The sequence below is a fragment of the Aegilops tauschii genome, chromosome 1 (assembly GCF_002575655.3).
Source record: "Aegilops tauschii subsp. strangulata cultivar AL8/78 chromosome 1, Aet v6.0, whole genome shotgun sequence".
Classification (NCBI taxonomy): domain Eukaryota; kingdom Viridiplantae; phylum Streptophyta; class Magnoliopsida; order Poales; family Poaceae; genus Aegilops; species Aegilops tauschii.
This window is the reverse complement of record NC_053035.3, coordinates 141028635-141045427: the sequence shown is the minus strand read 5'-3', so window position 1 is coordinate 141045427 and position 16793 is coordinate 141028635. Positions and strand designations below refer to the sequence as shown.

At 49.5% G+C, this 16793-nt stretch overlaps 1 protein-coding gene across 1 annotated transcript; it reads right to left on the bottom strand.

Moving 5' to 3' along the window:
* Positions 1–3929: 3929 nt before the first annotated feature.
* On the bottom strand, positions 3930–6308 carry LOC109780783 (abscisic acid receptor PYL5). Its single transcript, XM_020339365.4, has 3 exons — positions 5951–6308; positions 5455–5673; positions 3930–4592 (listed from the first exon to the last, which is right to left on the bottom strand). Exons 1-3 carry the CDS (start codon positions 6131–6133, stop codon positions 4377–4379), a joined length of 618 nt encoding a protein of 205 aa, XP_020194954.1. The 5' UTR covers positions 6134–6308; the 3' UTR covers positions 3930–4376.
* Positions 6309–16793: the final 10485 nt, after the last annotated feature.

Genomic DNA, 16793 nt, shown 5'->3' with positions numbered 1-16793 from the left:
AATTTCTTGGCCCAACAGATGTCTTCTGGTCCAGAAAAAATCCACAAAAAGTTTCGCTGCATTTGGACTCCGTTTGATATTGATTTCATGCGATGTAAAAAACAAGCAGAAACAACAACTGGCACTTGGCACTATGTCAATAGGTTAGTCACAAAAAATGATATAAAATGATTGTAAAACATCCAAGAATGATAATATAACAGCATGTAACAATCAAAAATTATAGATGACATATCAGGATCTTATTCTACCTTATCTTGTACTCTAAGTTGATCATGTACTCCAAGTTGATCATATATAGGAAAATGGTTGTGTACTCCTGGATGTATGTACTCCTGCTCCTCATATACCACATATATGAATCTTTTATACCTCTTTATAATTTTTAATATACTTCATTAATAATTAGTAAATACCCCAAAATGAGTTTCATTAAAAAAATCTTGTGTCTCATATTTTTGAAGGTTTACATATATACTGATTTGTTTGTACGTAAAAAATGTATACTACAAAAAATATGTCGCAAATGATATTTTTTCAAGAAAACTCGTATTGTGGTATCTTAGAATATTTAATAAAGTATATTGAGAATGATAAAGAGGTATAATCAATGTGTATACAAGGTATATTGAAGATGGGAGTACATACTCTCAGGAGTACAGAAAATTAGTCATATATATATTGAGATTCATCACCCAGGGTGCAATATAGTTATTCTTCACCCGAGGTAATCTTACGATCGTTTCATAAATAAATTATATTTGAAATACAAACAATTACATTCATATGATTCACTACGTAAATTTTGGCATAAGAAAATTAAAATATAGGTCATCAGATCGGAAAAATTGTATTTTATGTATATTTTACACTATATTTTTACGTTTGTAATTTTACATAATATAAAATATTTTTACAGTGATTATATAATTTCTTACGTTCTTTTCTTAGTATGAAATAATACAAAATTTACGAAACGTAAAATTACGGTGTATTGATGTTAAAATACAGAGGGGTGAAGAATAAGTAGGAAATATAATCACTGTAAAAATATTTTATGTTATGTAAAATTACAAACGTAAAAATATAGTGTAAAATATACATAAAATACAATTTTTTTGATCTGATGACCTATATTTTTTTTCTGATGCCAAAATTTACGTACTGAATCATATGAATGTAATTGCTTGTATTTCAAATATAATTTATTTATGAAATGTTCGTAAGATTACCTCGGGTAACAATAACTATACCGCACACTGGCTAATGAATAGGGTGATGAATCTCAATATATATATGACTAATTTTCTGTACTACTGAGAGTATGTACTCCCTTCTTCAATATACCTCGTATACGCATTGATTATACATCTTTATTATTCTCAATATATTTCATTAAATATTCTAAAAAAACCCAATACAAGTTTTCTAAAAAAAATATCATTTGCGACATACTTTTTGTAATATACCTTTTTCATATACAAACAAATCAGTATATACGTAAACCTTCGAAAGAGACACACATGATCTTTTTTCATGAAACTCATTTTGGGGCATTTAGTAATTATTAATAAAGTATATTAAAATAATAAAAAGGTATAAAAGATTCATCTATGTGGTATATGAGGAGTGGAAGTACGTACTCCCAGGAGTACTTTCTTATATATATATATATATATATATATATATATATATATATATATATATATATATATATATATATATATATATATATATATATATATATATATATATATGCCCATGAGGCTCAAGCAATACATCAAACGATTCCACCAATCTCACTCTCTATTCCCCTTAGAAGAATGATGAAGGCAACATGCAGGACAAGGGGGCTAGCTTGTGGCAAGATCTTTTTTTTTTGAAAAGGAGGTTGTACCCCCGACCTCTGCATCTGGATGATGCATGCAACAATTTTATTAATTATTCACAAAGACCTTACAAAAGTAATACATCAATAAGCCTGAAGCCGCCATGTTGGCAACACCTGTCACTACTCTATCTACTTGATGAAGGGGTGTCGAATGTCCGAACCTAATACCAAACAGACATCGCACCAAAACCTAACATTTAAAGCCGGATGCCCCATCCAAGCAACTACTTAGGCTGGGTCACACACCAGCCCGGTGGACTCCCAGTGAGCACCGCATGCGCACGCTGCAAGGGTCGTCTCCTCCATCTTCCATCGCTCCATCCTCAGAGCAGAACTGATGCATCGACCTTGCTAGCCCTATCTGCCATCGACGCCACCACAACACCAGATAAATTTTTTCTCCTGCGTGAGTCCATCGCCACACATCGGACGCCGAGTCTCCACTGTGCCACGCCGCCAAGATACGCCACCATCAATGTGTAGGATGAAGCACCGCTCCACCGAGTCTGGCAGGGCTACTGAAGACCAAGCACCGTGGAAGGAGGACTCTGAGGCGGAGCACATAGGCGGCAGAGCGCCAACACACCGCCACCAGTCGAACTCTGACCACGCCACCAACCGCCGCCAAGCAACCAAAGCATCACATCCACCCCAAGCTCACCACGGACGACACCCCCAAGAGGGTGACAACGCCCGAAGCACCTCTATAGCTCGATCCGGCAAGGGTTTGGGCTTTCACCCTGCATACGAGCTGGGGGAGGAAGAGGGAAAGGAGGCAACCTGGACGGCGCCTACAAGAAGGGTACGACGCCCTTGGGGGCGTCTCCGCTGTCGTGGTCAGCAATGCCGGCCTCGGATTTCTTCGGAGCCACCTCCCACCTCCAGTCTCCAAACCGGTCCAACTCCGGCGACCGAAGGCTGCCCAAGGGAGGACCATCGGAGGCAACCCCTGGTTGAAGCAGACGGAAGCCTCCAGATCTAGATCGGGCGCCACCGAGCCGCCCGCATCACAGCCACCACCCACCGCTACCTCGTCGCCCCCACGGTCGAGAAAGAATGGCCAGCACCAACGAGCGTCGGACACCGCAGGCCCGATGTCGATCCACCAGCCAAGGCCGCCGCCACGGATCCAGAGCCCCCCGAGGAAGAGCGGCCAAATCCTCGCCACCACCTTCATCGGCGGCCCTGTGGTGAGCCGGCAACCGAGGGAGTGGAGAGGTGGGGGAGTGGGCCGACGGCGGGAGCTGGTTGCAAGATAGGGTAGTGAGCGTAGGAACGTTTTTGACAAAGGCGAGCACGAGGGGTAAGCAACCTCAAAACAAACAACAAAATAGAGGAAAGAAGGTTGGCGGTGTGTTTGTGGTGGGCCCGTGCTGATGTGGCAGCAAACATGAGACAAATGGAGCTACCCCACTTTGTTCCCAAAATTGTTGGAAGAAATAGTGGATGAGTGATATGGACATATTTCGGTGATCCAGAGGATCGACTTGGTTACATTGTCCAAATCCGTTGTGTGAACAAACGGGGTGATTTTCTTGAAGATCTTTTTCTTGCAAAACTGACATCCATCGGGGTAGGAATAAGTCGCTGTCAACGTCTCCCTCAACCACACAAAATTACAAGCAGATGCAAACAGTTCCCGCATTGTTTTGCCCAGCATAGACTTTTTCTTTTCTTTTCTTTCTAGAAGTCATTTCAGGAGCTTCTAGCATTGAAAGTGATGCCTTGGCTTATCTACACATGATTAGAAAGGTACTTACAAGTTACAACAAGAGGATTAGAACGACGAGACTTTAATTGTTTGACTTCAAATCAATGTGAGCTTAGCTAAGCAAGCATGAAGGAGAAGCATAGAAGGATCATCTTCTTTCCTCGTCCTCGTGACTTTCTATTGGCATTCAAACGGTTGGCAACCTAACTTTACACAGGAAAACTCAGACATTTTTCTCACCAATCATGTCAATTACAACCCCAAGAACCCATGATTAACCAAAAATTGCTGAAACGGATATGCCCTCATATCCTTTGACTACGGTGCTACAGAGATAAATTATCCATTTACTTCCATCTCAATAACAGCGAGGAGAACTCTTCCACCAATGTATATATTACAGCGCCATTCCAAAATCTACAAGTCAAAATCCTCAACCCCAAGCGTTAGTGGAATGTTATCCAAGAACATAGTACAGTAGGCATCTAGTTGTCTCAAATGCACCAAAGAGGCAAAACCACTCCATATGCTTCCCTGTTACATACACATACTAGGTATGCATACATAACCATGAGGTAGCTAGGTGCAGTTGCTAAGATCTAAAGCATCACTAGCTACTAGTACAAGTACACAAGTCTACATACTAATCCTTACGAGAGACATATATATGGAAGAAAATGGAGAATCTACCGGTCTGTAAAAGATAATTTCCTGCTAGCCTTTGAAGCTTCTTTCTTATTCATGCCGATTCACAAGTCCGTGCCCGTGAGGATGCTATTGTTCAAGCGGCGATGTAGGTGACTGAACTGCTAGCCGCTCCGATACCTCAGCGAGAGATGTGAGGTTGCACTTGATCACGGCCTCAACGAAGTAGCAAGTCTCATCCTTTGTGTTGCCGTCGGGCACATCAACCACGAAGGACTCGATCACAAGTGTCCCTGGCCGCCCATCAATACTCTGTGGGTGGACTGTTATGATGGATGAGTAGTTCTGAAAAAGTGGAAACGCATCAGATCAGTATAGATCAAACAGAAGCTTAAAGATCATCAGTGCAGGCATGTCCATCAACAAAAACTTAACTTTTCAACTTCTTGCAAGGTTCAAGATACAGTGAAACCACATGCACATCATGTTTTTTTTTTATCATACCACATGCACATCATGTTCCTTCTAGAGAAGGTAGACAACGCAAGAAAATCACACTCCAAACTATTATGACCGTGTTCCTTCCTTAGTGGGTCAAATACCTGATTTTGTAAAACTGCAGGACAAGCACTTATGATCTCTTCAAAAGCTAAATGCTTCCTTTCCAATTAGTAATTACAAATGTACACAAAGTGAGTAAAATGCTATCATTTGTCACAAGTCACCCCGGTGACCTTCGTCACCAAAGCGTCACAACAGTTTCCAAGACCCCTCATATAATAGGATTTTTCTTCTTGATCCAATCGGTACTCTTCTCTTGAATTGAGGGGTGGCCATTCTGGAGTTTTATTCTCAGATTCTATCTGAGGGGTTTGCGATCGTTGTGGAAATCCCAACATTCTCAATGAGACCATTATTAGTTCTAATGAAGGGCGTACCCATGCTCAAAGCACCCACACAAGGTGGGGTCTGGAGAAGGGAATTTCTAGACAGCCTTTACCCGTGCATAATAATTCTGTAAGGGGGCTGGCTCATTCTAATATGGCAGACAAAGTTATTTGCATTCAATTTTATATTATCTAGCTATTATTATCTATGACTATGTTAGCATCAGACTTGTAATGGAGCATCTAGGCACTAGACTTGTAATGGAGCATTTAGGCACTAGTAAGAAGTAGAGCAAGAAATGGCTAGTGAAAGCACGAACCCTGAGCCGGTGATCGCCTCCAACAAACTTGACACTGAGGATATGCTCGTCGTCATCCAGCTGCTCGAGCCTCTCGGTGCTAGTTGTGGCCGGCAGGCCGGTCTTGACGTTGACCTCCCGCACGCTGCCGATCTCGAGGTCGCCACCGCGCACCACGCAGCGGCTGACGAACGGCTTGTACCGCTGCGGCTGGTCGAAGCTCCGCACTAGCGACCAAACCTGCAAACACAGTAGTACATGAATCAAACAGTCCGCGCAATGAAAGAGCTATCCATCTGCACGGGAGATTTGGGCCATTGAATTCTATCACAAACACGTCAACAAGCCAATAGCCGAACAAGATCGCCAAACAAAGCGCAGCAAAACTAGAATCCCAGATCCAGGAAATACCCACCAACCGAGGCAAGCACGGCATCAGAATCCATTAACCCACGCAACAGTGAAAGGTACAGCAAAGGAGGGGGAGGGGCAGGGAGGGAAAGGATGGGGGTCTCACGAGGTGGACGGGGGCCTTGATATGCTTGACGAGAGCGGAGGTGCACTGGTTCTCGCCGGGCGCGTGGCCGTGCAGCCGCCGCATGTAGTCCGCCTCCGTCGCCACCCCTCCTCCACCTGCGCCGTTAGCCGCCTCGTCGCTGAGCCTCCAGGCCCGCGCGCCGCCACCTACGAGGCCCACCATGACAGAAACTCGGATACCCACCGCCGCCGCCGCCGCCGCTCCGACCGGTGGTTGGCCTGGCCTCCCCTCCTGTGCCGCCGGCTGTCTTTTTCTCCGCCTCTGCTGCTTGGGGAATGGCTGGGTTGGGCTAATCGGTTTGGTGGGTTCCTTGCACGGGCGGGTACAAAAATCTGCGGGGTGAAGGGAGAGGCGGGCCCACCCACGAGTTATCCATGCGCAGACCCCGAGGGCAGGGAACGCCAGCAAGCTTCGATGGAGCGTGCGCCTGGTCCATGGACTAGAGCGTTGTTTATTAGAACGACGGTGGCGACCCACCCAGTCGGCATGTGTAGGCAAAAATATCTTTGGTCATGTGACCCCCAAAAGGCATTTACATGTCATCGCCAGCTAGGACAATAAACAGCGGACAGGGCTATCTTCAAAATTTTGAGGTTCCGAGGCAAAAAATAACAAGGGCGACGCGGCGGATAATCATGGTTGCTGGCGTTCAAAGTAACATGGGTGCGGGAAAGAAGGGATTGTGTGCATCGATAATTCATTAATCGTGTGTGTAATGCACATATATAGGTACATGGTAGACCTACCAACCTCTACTTGTCTTCCAAGATGTATAAATATACGAGAGGGAGAGAGAGATATACAACGGTATAAATACAAGACCCTTGTCTTATACATGTACAGAGGACAACGTTCGCTCAACAATCCCCCCTCCCCCCCCAGTCGAAACGTCGCCGGAGACGCAGAGACTGGATCCGAAACTCCTCGAAAACTAAGGTCGGTAGTCCCTTGGTCATAACACCGGTGAACTGTTCAGCGGTAGGAACGTGGAGAACGCGAACTCTCCCAAGTGCCACATGTTCACGAACGAAGTGTATGTCAAGCTAAATATGCTTCATGCGACGATGATGAATAGGGTTGGCAGAGAGGTAAACGGCGGAGACGTTGTCGCAGTAAATAATCGTGGCCTTGTGAACCTCACAAAGCAACTCCTGCAGCAGCTGTCGGAGCCAGCCGATACTCCTCCTCAGCACTCAAGCGAGAGACCGTGGGTTGTCGCTTGAACGACCACGAAATCAGTGAGGACCCGAGATAGACACAGTAGCCTGACGTGGAGCGACGAGTGTCGGGGCAGCCAGCTCAGTCGGCATCAGAGTAGGCGACAACGTCGGTGGAGGCGGAGGCCGTCAGGGTGAGTATCAAGGTCATAGTGTCACGCATGTACCGAAGAATACGCTTCACCAGAGTCCAATGCGAGTCACGAGGGGAGTGCATGTGAAGGCACACCTGCTGCACAGCATATTGCAGGTCGGGGCAAGTGAGAGTGAGATAATGCAAGGCGCCGACGATGGAGCGGTAGAACACTGCGTCAGGCACAGGAGATTCCTCCAGAGCAGAGACCTTCGCCTTAGTGTCAACGGGCGTGGTGGTCGGCTTGCAGTTAAGCATACCCGCTCGCTCGAGCAACTCATGAGCATACTTCTGCTGATGCAGAAAGAACCCGTCTGCGCGGCGAACAACCTCGATGCCAAGGAAGTAATGCAGAGCTCTGAGATCCTTGAGGGCAAACGCATCACGAAGACGAGCCGTGAGCTGCTGGAGGAGCTCAGGAGAGGATGTCGTTAGGATGATATCGTCGACATAGAGCAGCAGATATGCGATGGCGGCGCCCTAATAATAGACGAATAGGGAAGCATCAGAGCGAGTGGTGTGAAACCCAATCTGCTACAGAAATGCCGCAATATGCTGGTACCATGCCCAGGGCGCCTGCTTTAGACCATAAGGAGAACGGGACAGCAAGCACACGTGGTCAGGATGCTCAGTGTCAACGAAGCCAGTGGGCTGCTCACAGAACACCTGCTTAGTGAGATAGCCATGCAAGAAGGCGTTGGAGACATCCAACTGATGCACAGGCCAGGCACGAGAGACTGCCAGCTGCAACACTATATGAATCGTGCCCGGTTTGACAACCGGGGCGAAGGTGTCGGTGAAGTCCATGTCGGCGTGCTGGCGGAAGCCACGCACCACTAAGCGAGCCTTGTAGCGCTCGAGAGAACCATCAGGGCGAGTCTTGTGGCGGAACATCATTTTGCCACTGATGATGTTGGCATGAGGGGGCCTAAAAGGATCGAGAAGAGAGGTCTAGAGGGGGGTGCCCTTAATAAGCAAAAGTGGCAGTTTTTAATTTCTTCAAGTTAAGGTGGACATTAGCACATATTAAGGCACACACAATACATTTCAAGCAGGCATGACAAGAGTATAGGCAGCGGAAAAGGTAAAGCATGCAATTTGCAAAAATATAAAGGGATGTGATTGGAGTATGCAAACGCAATGGTGACGGGTAGAATTTTTGGCGTGGTTTCGATAGGTGGTGCTATCGTACGTCCACGTTGATGGAGAATTCAACCCACAAAGGGTAACGGTTGCGTGCGTCCACAGAGGGCTCCACCCATGAAAGGTCCACGAAGAAGCAACCTTGTCTATCCCACCATGGCCATCGCCCACGAAGGACTTGCCTCACTCGGGTAGATCTTCATGAAGTAGGCGATCTCCTTGCCCTTACAAACTTCTTAGTTCAACTCCACATCACAACGGAGGCTCCCAACACTACAAAAAAAAGACACATCCGTTACATTTTGGGCCAAACAAAAAAAAATCGGTCATGCTGATGACACTTCTATGACGATAATTGTGACAAAACCCGGTATCATCATAGATGTGGTGGGCTCCTACTCCTATCACAAAAAATCATGACAGAAAATGGCTTTTCGTCCTGGGCGGGCCGGAGACGCAACTGCATGACATTCTTTGGGTCGTCCATGACGGAAAAAAACCGTGGTAGAAGCGAGGGAGAGGAAAATATCGGGGGGTTCCCGGTTACGGTGGGTGGTCGAGGCCGAGCGATGTGTGTTTCTCTCGTACACGTACGTGCGTGGGTGCGAGGCGTTGGGCTCTAACTGAACCCGAGCGAGGCGTTCGCCTACTGAACCCGAGCGATTGCACTGCAGGCTACGCGTTACTGAACCCGAGCGATTGATCGATCTGGCTGTTAACTGAACCCGATCGAGCGATTCCTTTGCTACTACTGCTAACGAAGCCGATTGAACCTGCTGCCTCTTGATGAACAGTGAGCGTTGTTGGGGGGTGGATGAACAGTTCCCGGTGGGGGTTGGATGAACAGGACCCCGTGGTAGTAGAGGCCGTTGCCGCTGGATGAACAGGACCCCGATCGATCGAGCCGGTTGGGGGTGGATGAACAGGCCCCCATGGAGGATGGATGAACAGGAGCCCGTGGAGGGCTGGTTGAACAGTAGCCGGTGGAGTGCTGGATGAACAGTAGCCCGTGGAGGGGTGGTTGAACAGGACCCCATGGAGAGGGCTGGTTGAACAGTAGCCCGTGGAGGAGCGGTGGAGGCTGGATGAACAGGAGCCCATGGATGAACAATAGCTGGTGGAGGCAGGAGGGAGACGCCGTGGAAGAACAGTCGCAGGTGGAGGCTGGAGGAGGTCGACGGTGGAGATGAACATTAGCCCGTGGAGTCCCGTTTTGTGGTACGCCACACCCCTCCCGATGAACAGGACCCACGTTTCGACTGTAGCGCTCCAACACAAGTCCGTTTCCTCCGTTTCGCGGTACGCCACACCCCTCCTGATCAACAGGACCTCGTTTCGACCATAGGAGGTCCAAGGGAAGTCCGTTTCCTCCGTTTTGCGGTATGCCACACCCCTCGCGGTGCCATTTCGACCGTAGACGATCGAACACAAGGCCGTTTCCTCGGTTCTGCGGTACACCAGGCCTCATTTCGGTTGTTCCGTCCAAGCCGGTTGGCTCCCGTTTAACACGACACATTCCGTTGCCTCCCGATGAACGCGACGACGTAGTTTCTCCGTTCCGACCCAGCCGGTTGGCTTGAATAGGACGCCGTCGCTGCCTCTCCATGTACACGAGCCCTGGCCGTACGTATGCGTGAGTAGGCGTTCGAGACCCCGCCCGTATGTACGTACGTGGTTGTATTTACTTTCTTGCACCCTCGCCGTACGTACGTGTACATGCTACATGTGCGCCTCTACTACGACACGTGCCCTTCCTTACTCGGCCACGGTTCATCGCTGCAGCCTGCAGACAGACCGATCGACCAGTATGTACGTACACGTTCGCGACCAGAATGACAACACTACATACGCTTCGACCAGGTGGGTCCCGACTGTCAGGGAGGATAAGGAGGCACTTCCTTGAGTGCGAAGATGTAGCTGGTGGGTCCTAGCAGTCAGGGGGGAAACGTTTTTTCGCGAATACGGTGGCCCGTCTAGTGGGTCTGTGCTGTCAGGTGGAGGAATCATTATTTTGCGCATAATAAGGTTGCACTTCCTTGCTGCGGCCGTGGACCCAGCTATCAGCCTCTCCACGTATAGTACTCTTCTGATGGAAGTCGTTCCTTGACCACATTGATCACGCCGCACCGAGGGCACCAAGGAGGTGGACAACGGCGAGGCCTAGGAAGGGGTGGAGCCATGGAAGACACGGCATTGGATGCCCACGCAGAGAGGAGTACGAGGGTTCACTGGTTCGGCTGCGGTTTGAGGCTGCCGTCGCCGCAGAATAACAGGGGGTATGGGTGAGTAGAGGGATGGCCTGACCAGCGGTGGGAGTAGTAGGGGTGGTAAGGCCTCCGCGGCAACACAGCCGGCCACGGGAGGCAGGAGCAGGCGGCACGACCGGCGCTGGTTTGGGCGGCTGGAGTAAGAAGACCAGAGGTTGAAGAAGCACTATGTAACGCCCGGATAATCAAGCTACAGTAATCCCACGCTAATGGTGCCACATCACCACAGTTACTGTTGCTAATCTACCGTTAGGTCAAACCATTTCAAAATTCAAATTTAAATTTATGTCGACAATAAAAGTTTTTTAAAATTTAAAACAAAAATGTTCGGGAGATGCCATATTTTGCATAAGTAAATATGGTGTAGTAAACACATCTTTATAAAATGCCTAAATAATTTAAATTGAAATAAAACAGAAAAGAAAATAAATAAAAGAAAGAAAATCCAAAAGAGAAAGCAAAAAAAAAGGAGAAACCACCCCTGGGCCGTGGCCCAACTGGGCCAACCCCCAGGCCCAGCCGGCCACCCACCCCACCTTATCCCCTCACCCCCACCCACTCCACCGACACACCCCCACTCTCCCCCTCCCTCCCCCGATCCAGATCGGATCGGGCTCCACCCCGTCGCCCCGCTCGCCCCGACGTCGCCCCGCTCGCCTTGACGCCGTCGCCAACCACCACCACGTCGCCGGCGCCATCCCGCCGCTGCCACGTCGCCCCGGAGCCGCCCCCGACGCCGTCACTCACCGCTTACCCGCCTCGCCTTCATCGCTCGTCATCGTCCTCCTCCACGCCGGAGCTCTTCCTCGCCGGACCTCCCCGCCGGCCTGCTCCCACGTCGCCGTCGTCCCCGTCCCCCACCTCGAGCCCCGCTGCCACTCCCCTACGGCCACAGTGAGCCGCGCCCCTTCTCTCTCTCCCTCGCCCCGTACTCGTCCCCTCCCCTGCTCGCCGCGGTCGCCGCGCCCCGCGCGCGCTCGGCCGCGCTCGTCGCCGCGCTCACCGCCTCCACCACCGCGCCCCCACGGCCCCCCTCCGTTCGCCCTGTCCCTTGCCCTGGCCGATGCCTTCCTCCGCCCCCGCCGATGCCAGGGACCAGTCGGGCTGCAGCGCCCCGTCGCCACGGTGGCCTCACCCCTCTGCGCCACCTCCGGCGGCTGGCCGCGCACCACCGCGGCCTCGCCCCGCTCCGGCCATGGCCACGCCGTGCCGCCCCCGCGTGCTGGTCGCCGCTCGGCCACTTCCTCTGCCCGCGGCACTCGTCGCCGGGTCCGCCCGCACCACGTCCGTCGCCCGCGCCGCACACGGGCTTCCACGCCCGCACCGGCCACCCGCGCCCCCACTTTGGCCCCCTGGGCCACTGCCAGGTGGGGCCTCCCCCCCTGAGCCACTGCCCCTGGGCCCGAACCCCCTTGGGCCACAGACAGGTGGGCCCTTGCGCCCACCGAACGAAAAAAATGGTTTTAAAAAATAAAAAAAATAAAAAAATAAATTAATTAATAAAAATTAATTAATTAATAAATAAATAAAATAAAAATAAATTTAATTAATTAATTAACTAACTAAATTAATTAAGTTAATTAATCATGTTTAAATTAATCTAATTAGTTAGTTAATTTAATTAAACAGTAGTTAATTAGCTAACAGCCCCTGACAGGTGGGACCCACCTGTGAGGTTGACCAGGTCAACGGTCAACGTTGACTGCTGACGTCAGCATGACATCATGCTGATGTCATAAATCCAAATTTCGAATTAAATTAAATAATTAATTAAATTCCAGAAATTAATAAATTCTTTTGAAAATCATATCTTTTAATCCGTAACTCGGATGGAAATACTTTGTACATGAAAGTTGCTCAGAACGACGAGACAAATCCGGATGCGCTGTCCGTTCGTCCACCACACATCCCTAACCTATCGAACTCGCAACTTTCCCCCTCCGGTCCGTCTGTCCGAAAACGCGAAACATCGGGAATACTTTCCCGGATGTTCCCCCCCTTCGCCGGTACCACCTACTGTCGCGTTAGGACACACCTAGCACTGCTCATTGTCATGTCACGCATCGTCATGCTTATGTTTGCATTGTATTTACTGTTTCTTCCCCCTCTTCTCTCCGGTAGACTACAAGACCGACACTGCTGCTGCCCAGTTCGACTACGGAGTTGACGACCCCTCCTACTTGCCAGAGCAACCAGGCAAGCCCCCCCTTGATCACCAGATATCGCCTATTCTTCTCTATACTGCTTGCATAGAGTAGTGTAGCATGTTACTGCTTTCCGATATCCTATCCTGATGCATAGCCTATCCTTGCTACTACTGTTGTTACCTTTACCTGCAATCCTACATGCTTAGTATAGGATGCTAGTTTTCCATCAGTGGCCCTACATTGTTGTCCGTCTGCTGTGCTATACTATCGGGCCGTGATCACCTGGGCGGTGATCACGGGTATATACTTATATACTATATACATGACACCTGTGGTGACTAAAGTCGGGTCGGCTCGTAGGAGTACCCGCAAGTGGATCTTTGTGGCGGAGCGACAGGGCAGGTTGAGACCACCTAGGCGAGAGGGGGCCTGGCCCTGGACGGCGTCCGCGGTTACTTTGACATAACACGCATAACGAGTTCTTGGTATTTGATCTGAGTCTAGCCATTTGGTCTATACGCACTAACCATCTACGCGGGAGTAGTTATGGGTATCCCGGCGTCGTGGTATCAGCCGAAGCCTTCGTGACGTCAGCGACTGAGTGACGCGCGCCGGATTGGACTGGAACGCCACTAGGCTAGGTCTGCTTCCGGCCGCGTACGCAACGTGCAGGTGTGCATAGGGCGATGGGCCCAGACCCCTGCGCGCATAGGGTTAGACCGGCGTGCTGACCTCTCTGTTGTGCTTAGGTGGGGCTACGACGTGTTGATCTTCCGAGGCCGGGCATGACCCAGAAAAGTGTGTCCGGCCAAATGGGATCGAGCGTGTTGGGTTATGTGGTGCACCCCTGCAGGGAAGTTTATCTATTCGAATAGCCGTGTCCCTCGGTAAAAGGACGACCCGGAGTTGTACCTTGACCTTATGACAACTAGAACCGGATACTGAATAAAATACACCCTTCCAAGTGCCAGATACAACCCGGTGATCGCTCTCTAACAGGGCGACGAGGAGGGGATCGCCGGGTAGGAATATGCTATGCGATGCTACTTGGAGGACTTCAATCTACTCTCTTCTACATGCTGCAAGATGGAGATAGCCAGAAGCGTAGTCTTCGACAGGACTAGCTATCCCCCTTTTATTCTGGCATTCTGCAGTTCAGTCCACTGATATGCCCCTTTACACATATACCCATGCATATGTAGTGTAGCTCCTTGCTTGCGAGTACTTTGGACGAGTACTCACGGTTGCTTCTCTCCCTCTTTTCCCCCTTTCCTTTCTATCTGGTTGTCGCAACCAGATGCTGGAGTCCAGGAGTCAGACGCCACCATTGACGATGACACCTACGACACTGGAGGTGCCTACTACTACGTGCAGCCCGCTGACGATGACCAGGAGTAGTTAGGAGGATCCCAGGCAGGAGGCCTGCGCCTCGTTCGATCTGTATCCTAGTTTGTGCTAGCCTTCTTAAGGCAAACTTGTTTAACTTATGTCTGCACTCAGATATTGTTGCTTCCGCTGACTCGTCTGTGATCGAGCACTTGTATTCGAGCCCTCGAGGCCCCTGGCTTGTATTATGATGCTTGTATGACTTATTTATGTTTTAGAGTTGAGTTGTGATATCTTCCCGTGAGTCCCTGATCTTGATCGTACACATTTGCGTGCATGATTAGTGTACGGTCAAATCGGGGGCATCACACACTACGGCCGTTGGATGGACATCGTATGATCACTGGAGCTAGAATCGTTCATATTGACTAAGATGACAAAGCCCTCTGTCCGCGTCAACTTAGTAAGCCCACAAGTCAGCCTCCCACTATGGTGGGTCCCAGCTAGCAGGGGGAGTATTCTTTTTTCATTGACCACGCCGCGTCGAGCGCATCCAAGGTGGTGGACGACGCGCGAGGCCCCGGATAGGAATGAGTCGGAGATGAGAAGACGCGGGAGTGGAGTCGCAGACGGAGAGGTGTACGGGGGTTAACTGGTTCTGGTGCGGCGTGGTTCGGCAGTCGGTGGAGAAGAACAGGAGGTGTGGAGGGCGGAGGGATGGCCTGGCCGGCGGTGGGGTAGTGCTTCACAGCGAAGCGTGCTAAGCAGAGCTGCTAGCAGCAGGAGGCGGGAGCAGGTGGTCCCGGCGGCGCTAGAGGAAGAAGACGAGAGATTGAAGATGGATGCCGGTCGTTGGATGTAAATCCAACGGCCATCGATGTCAGAATCATTTGTTGACTAAGTTGACAACGACTTGCGTTGGCTTTGACCTATTGGCCCACATTTCAGCCTCCAAAAATGTGGCACGTATTCAACCCATTTTTTTAGAATTTACAGTCAATTTGATCTTTTCTTTTGAGAATTATAGTCCATTTGCTGGGCTGGGTGAACAAATAATGTAGCGTCCACGTGGCCCATTTTTTTAAACTACAGCTCATTTTCAGTTTCTCGAAATACACGAATTTGTTGGACTGGCTGAACAAATAATGTAGCGTCCATGCGGTCCATTTATTTTTTCCTAAAACATTACAGCCCATTTCCACTTTCTTGAAATACATGATTTTGCTAGGCTGGTTCTAATTATAATGTTGGGTTGGGCGCAGTGAGACGATGTGAACGGCGAGGGAGAGGATGGCGGGGAAGCGTCGTCGGACCAACTGCTTTTCTCCTCTTGCAGTTGGGTTCGGTCGACGAAGACTCCACCGGCCCGCTCTAGCATGGCATCCTCACAAACGGCACCCTGTAGATGCTCGATCCTTCAATCTCTGGTGGATGCTCCATTTGGGATCGATACTCTCACCACCGCTCCCTCATGATCGGATTCGGTGAATCTGTTTGCTCCATGGCCCAGAGGAGCAGCTCTATGTACTCCCTCGTGACTCCCTTCAGGAGTATCGCCGCCTTTTCGCTCTGTTGCAGATATTTGGCCATGGATGTCGCCGTCGCCGCTAGTTGGTCCTTGTTGTCAAACCAAGACTATATCTCCAACATCCTAGCTAGCTTCACAGGGTCGCCGTATGCAATCCTCACGTATCGGTTGTACTCCTCCATCGATCTACTTCTCCACAACACCTTCACTCACCGGCGATGGTTTTTGAATGGAAGAGATGAGGAGTGGTGCTGGTTTTGGATTAGAACGGGAGAGGAGCGGCGCTGGTTTTGGATTGGAACAGGAGAGGAGGGGTGGTGGTTTTGAAATGGAAGAGGAGAGGAGCGGTGCTGGATTTAGATTGGAACAGGAGAGGAGCAGCGGTGGTTTAAGAGGAGAGGTGCAGCACTGGTCTTGGAAGGATTTTTTTGTTTTGCGTATTTTGGATCAAAGTTTGACCACGTACTGTATTTGACAAGCAAAATGTGAATGCATGTCACCAAAAATTGTATCGTTTGGTTCGTATTCTGAATGTACTTTCAAATTATATTATTTTTGCGACGTATAACATATATTTTATTAGTGGAAATCATGGTCAATTATGACCCAGAATAAAAGCGAGACTAGTTAAGGTGGGGTCGCTTTCTTAATTGAAGGGTAAATTGATTTTGATTTTGATCCAGTCACAGCGTGCCGGCCCTCTCGTCCAATCCTAAATCGGTGTCGCATGCTCCTCTCCCTCTTCTCCATTGCAAACCACCTCCTCTCCTCTCCATTATCTCCATTCCAAAACCACCATATCGCCTCTCCCTCTTCTCCATTGCAAAACCACCCCCTCTCCTCTCCATCTTCTCCATTGCAAAATCACCGTCTCGCCTCTCCCTCTTCTCCATTGCAAGACCACCATCTCACCTCTCCCTCTTCTCCATTGCAAAACCACCCCCTCAAGGCAAAAATCAGGCGGACGTGGTGGGCGTACAGGTCAAAGGTCGAGCATCCATAGGATAACGAATCAATCGAGTATGGTGTGCCGTTCATGAGGGTGCAGAGCCAGCGGGAGC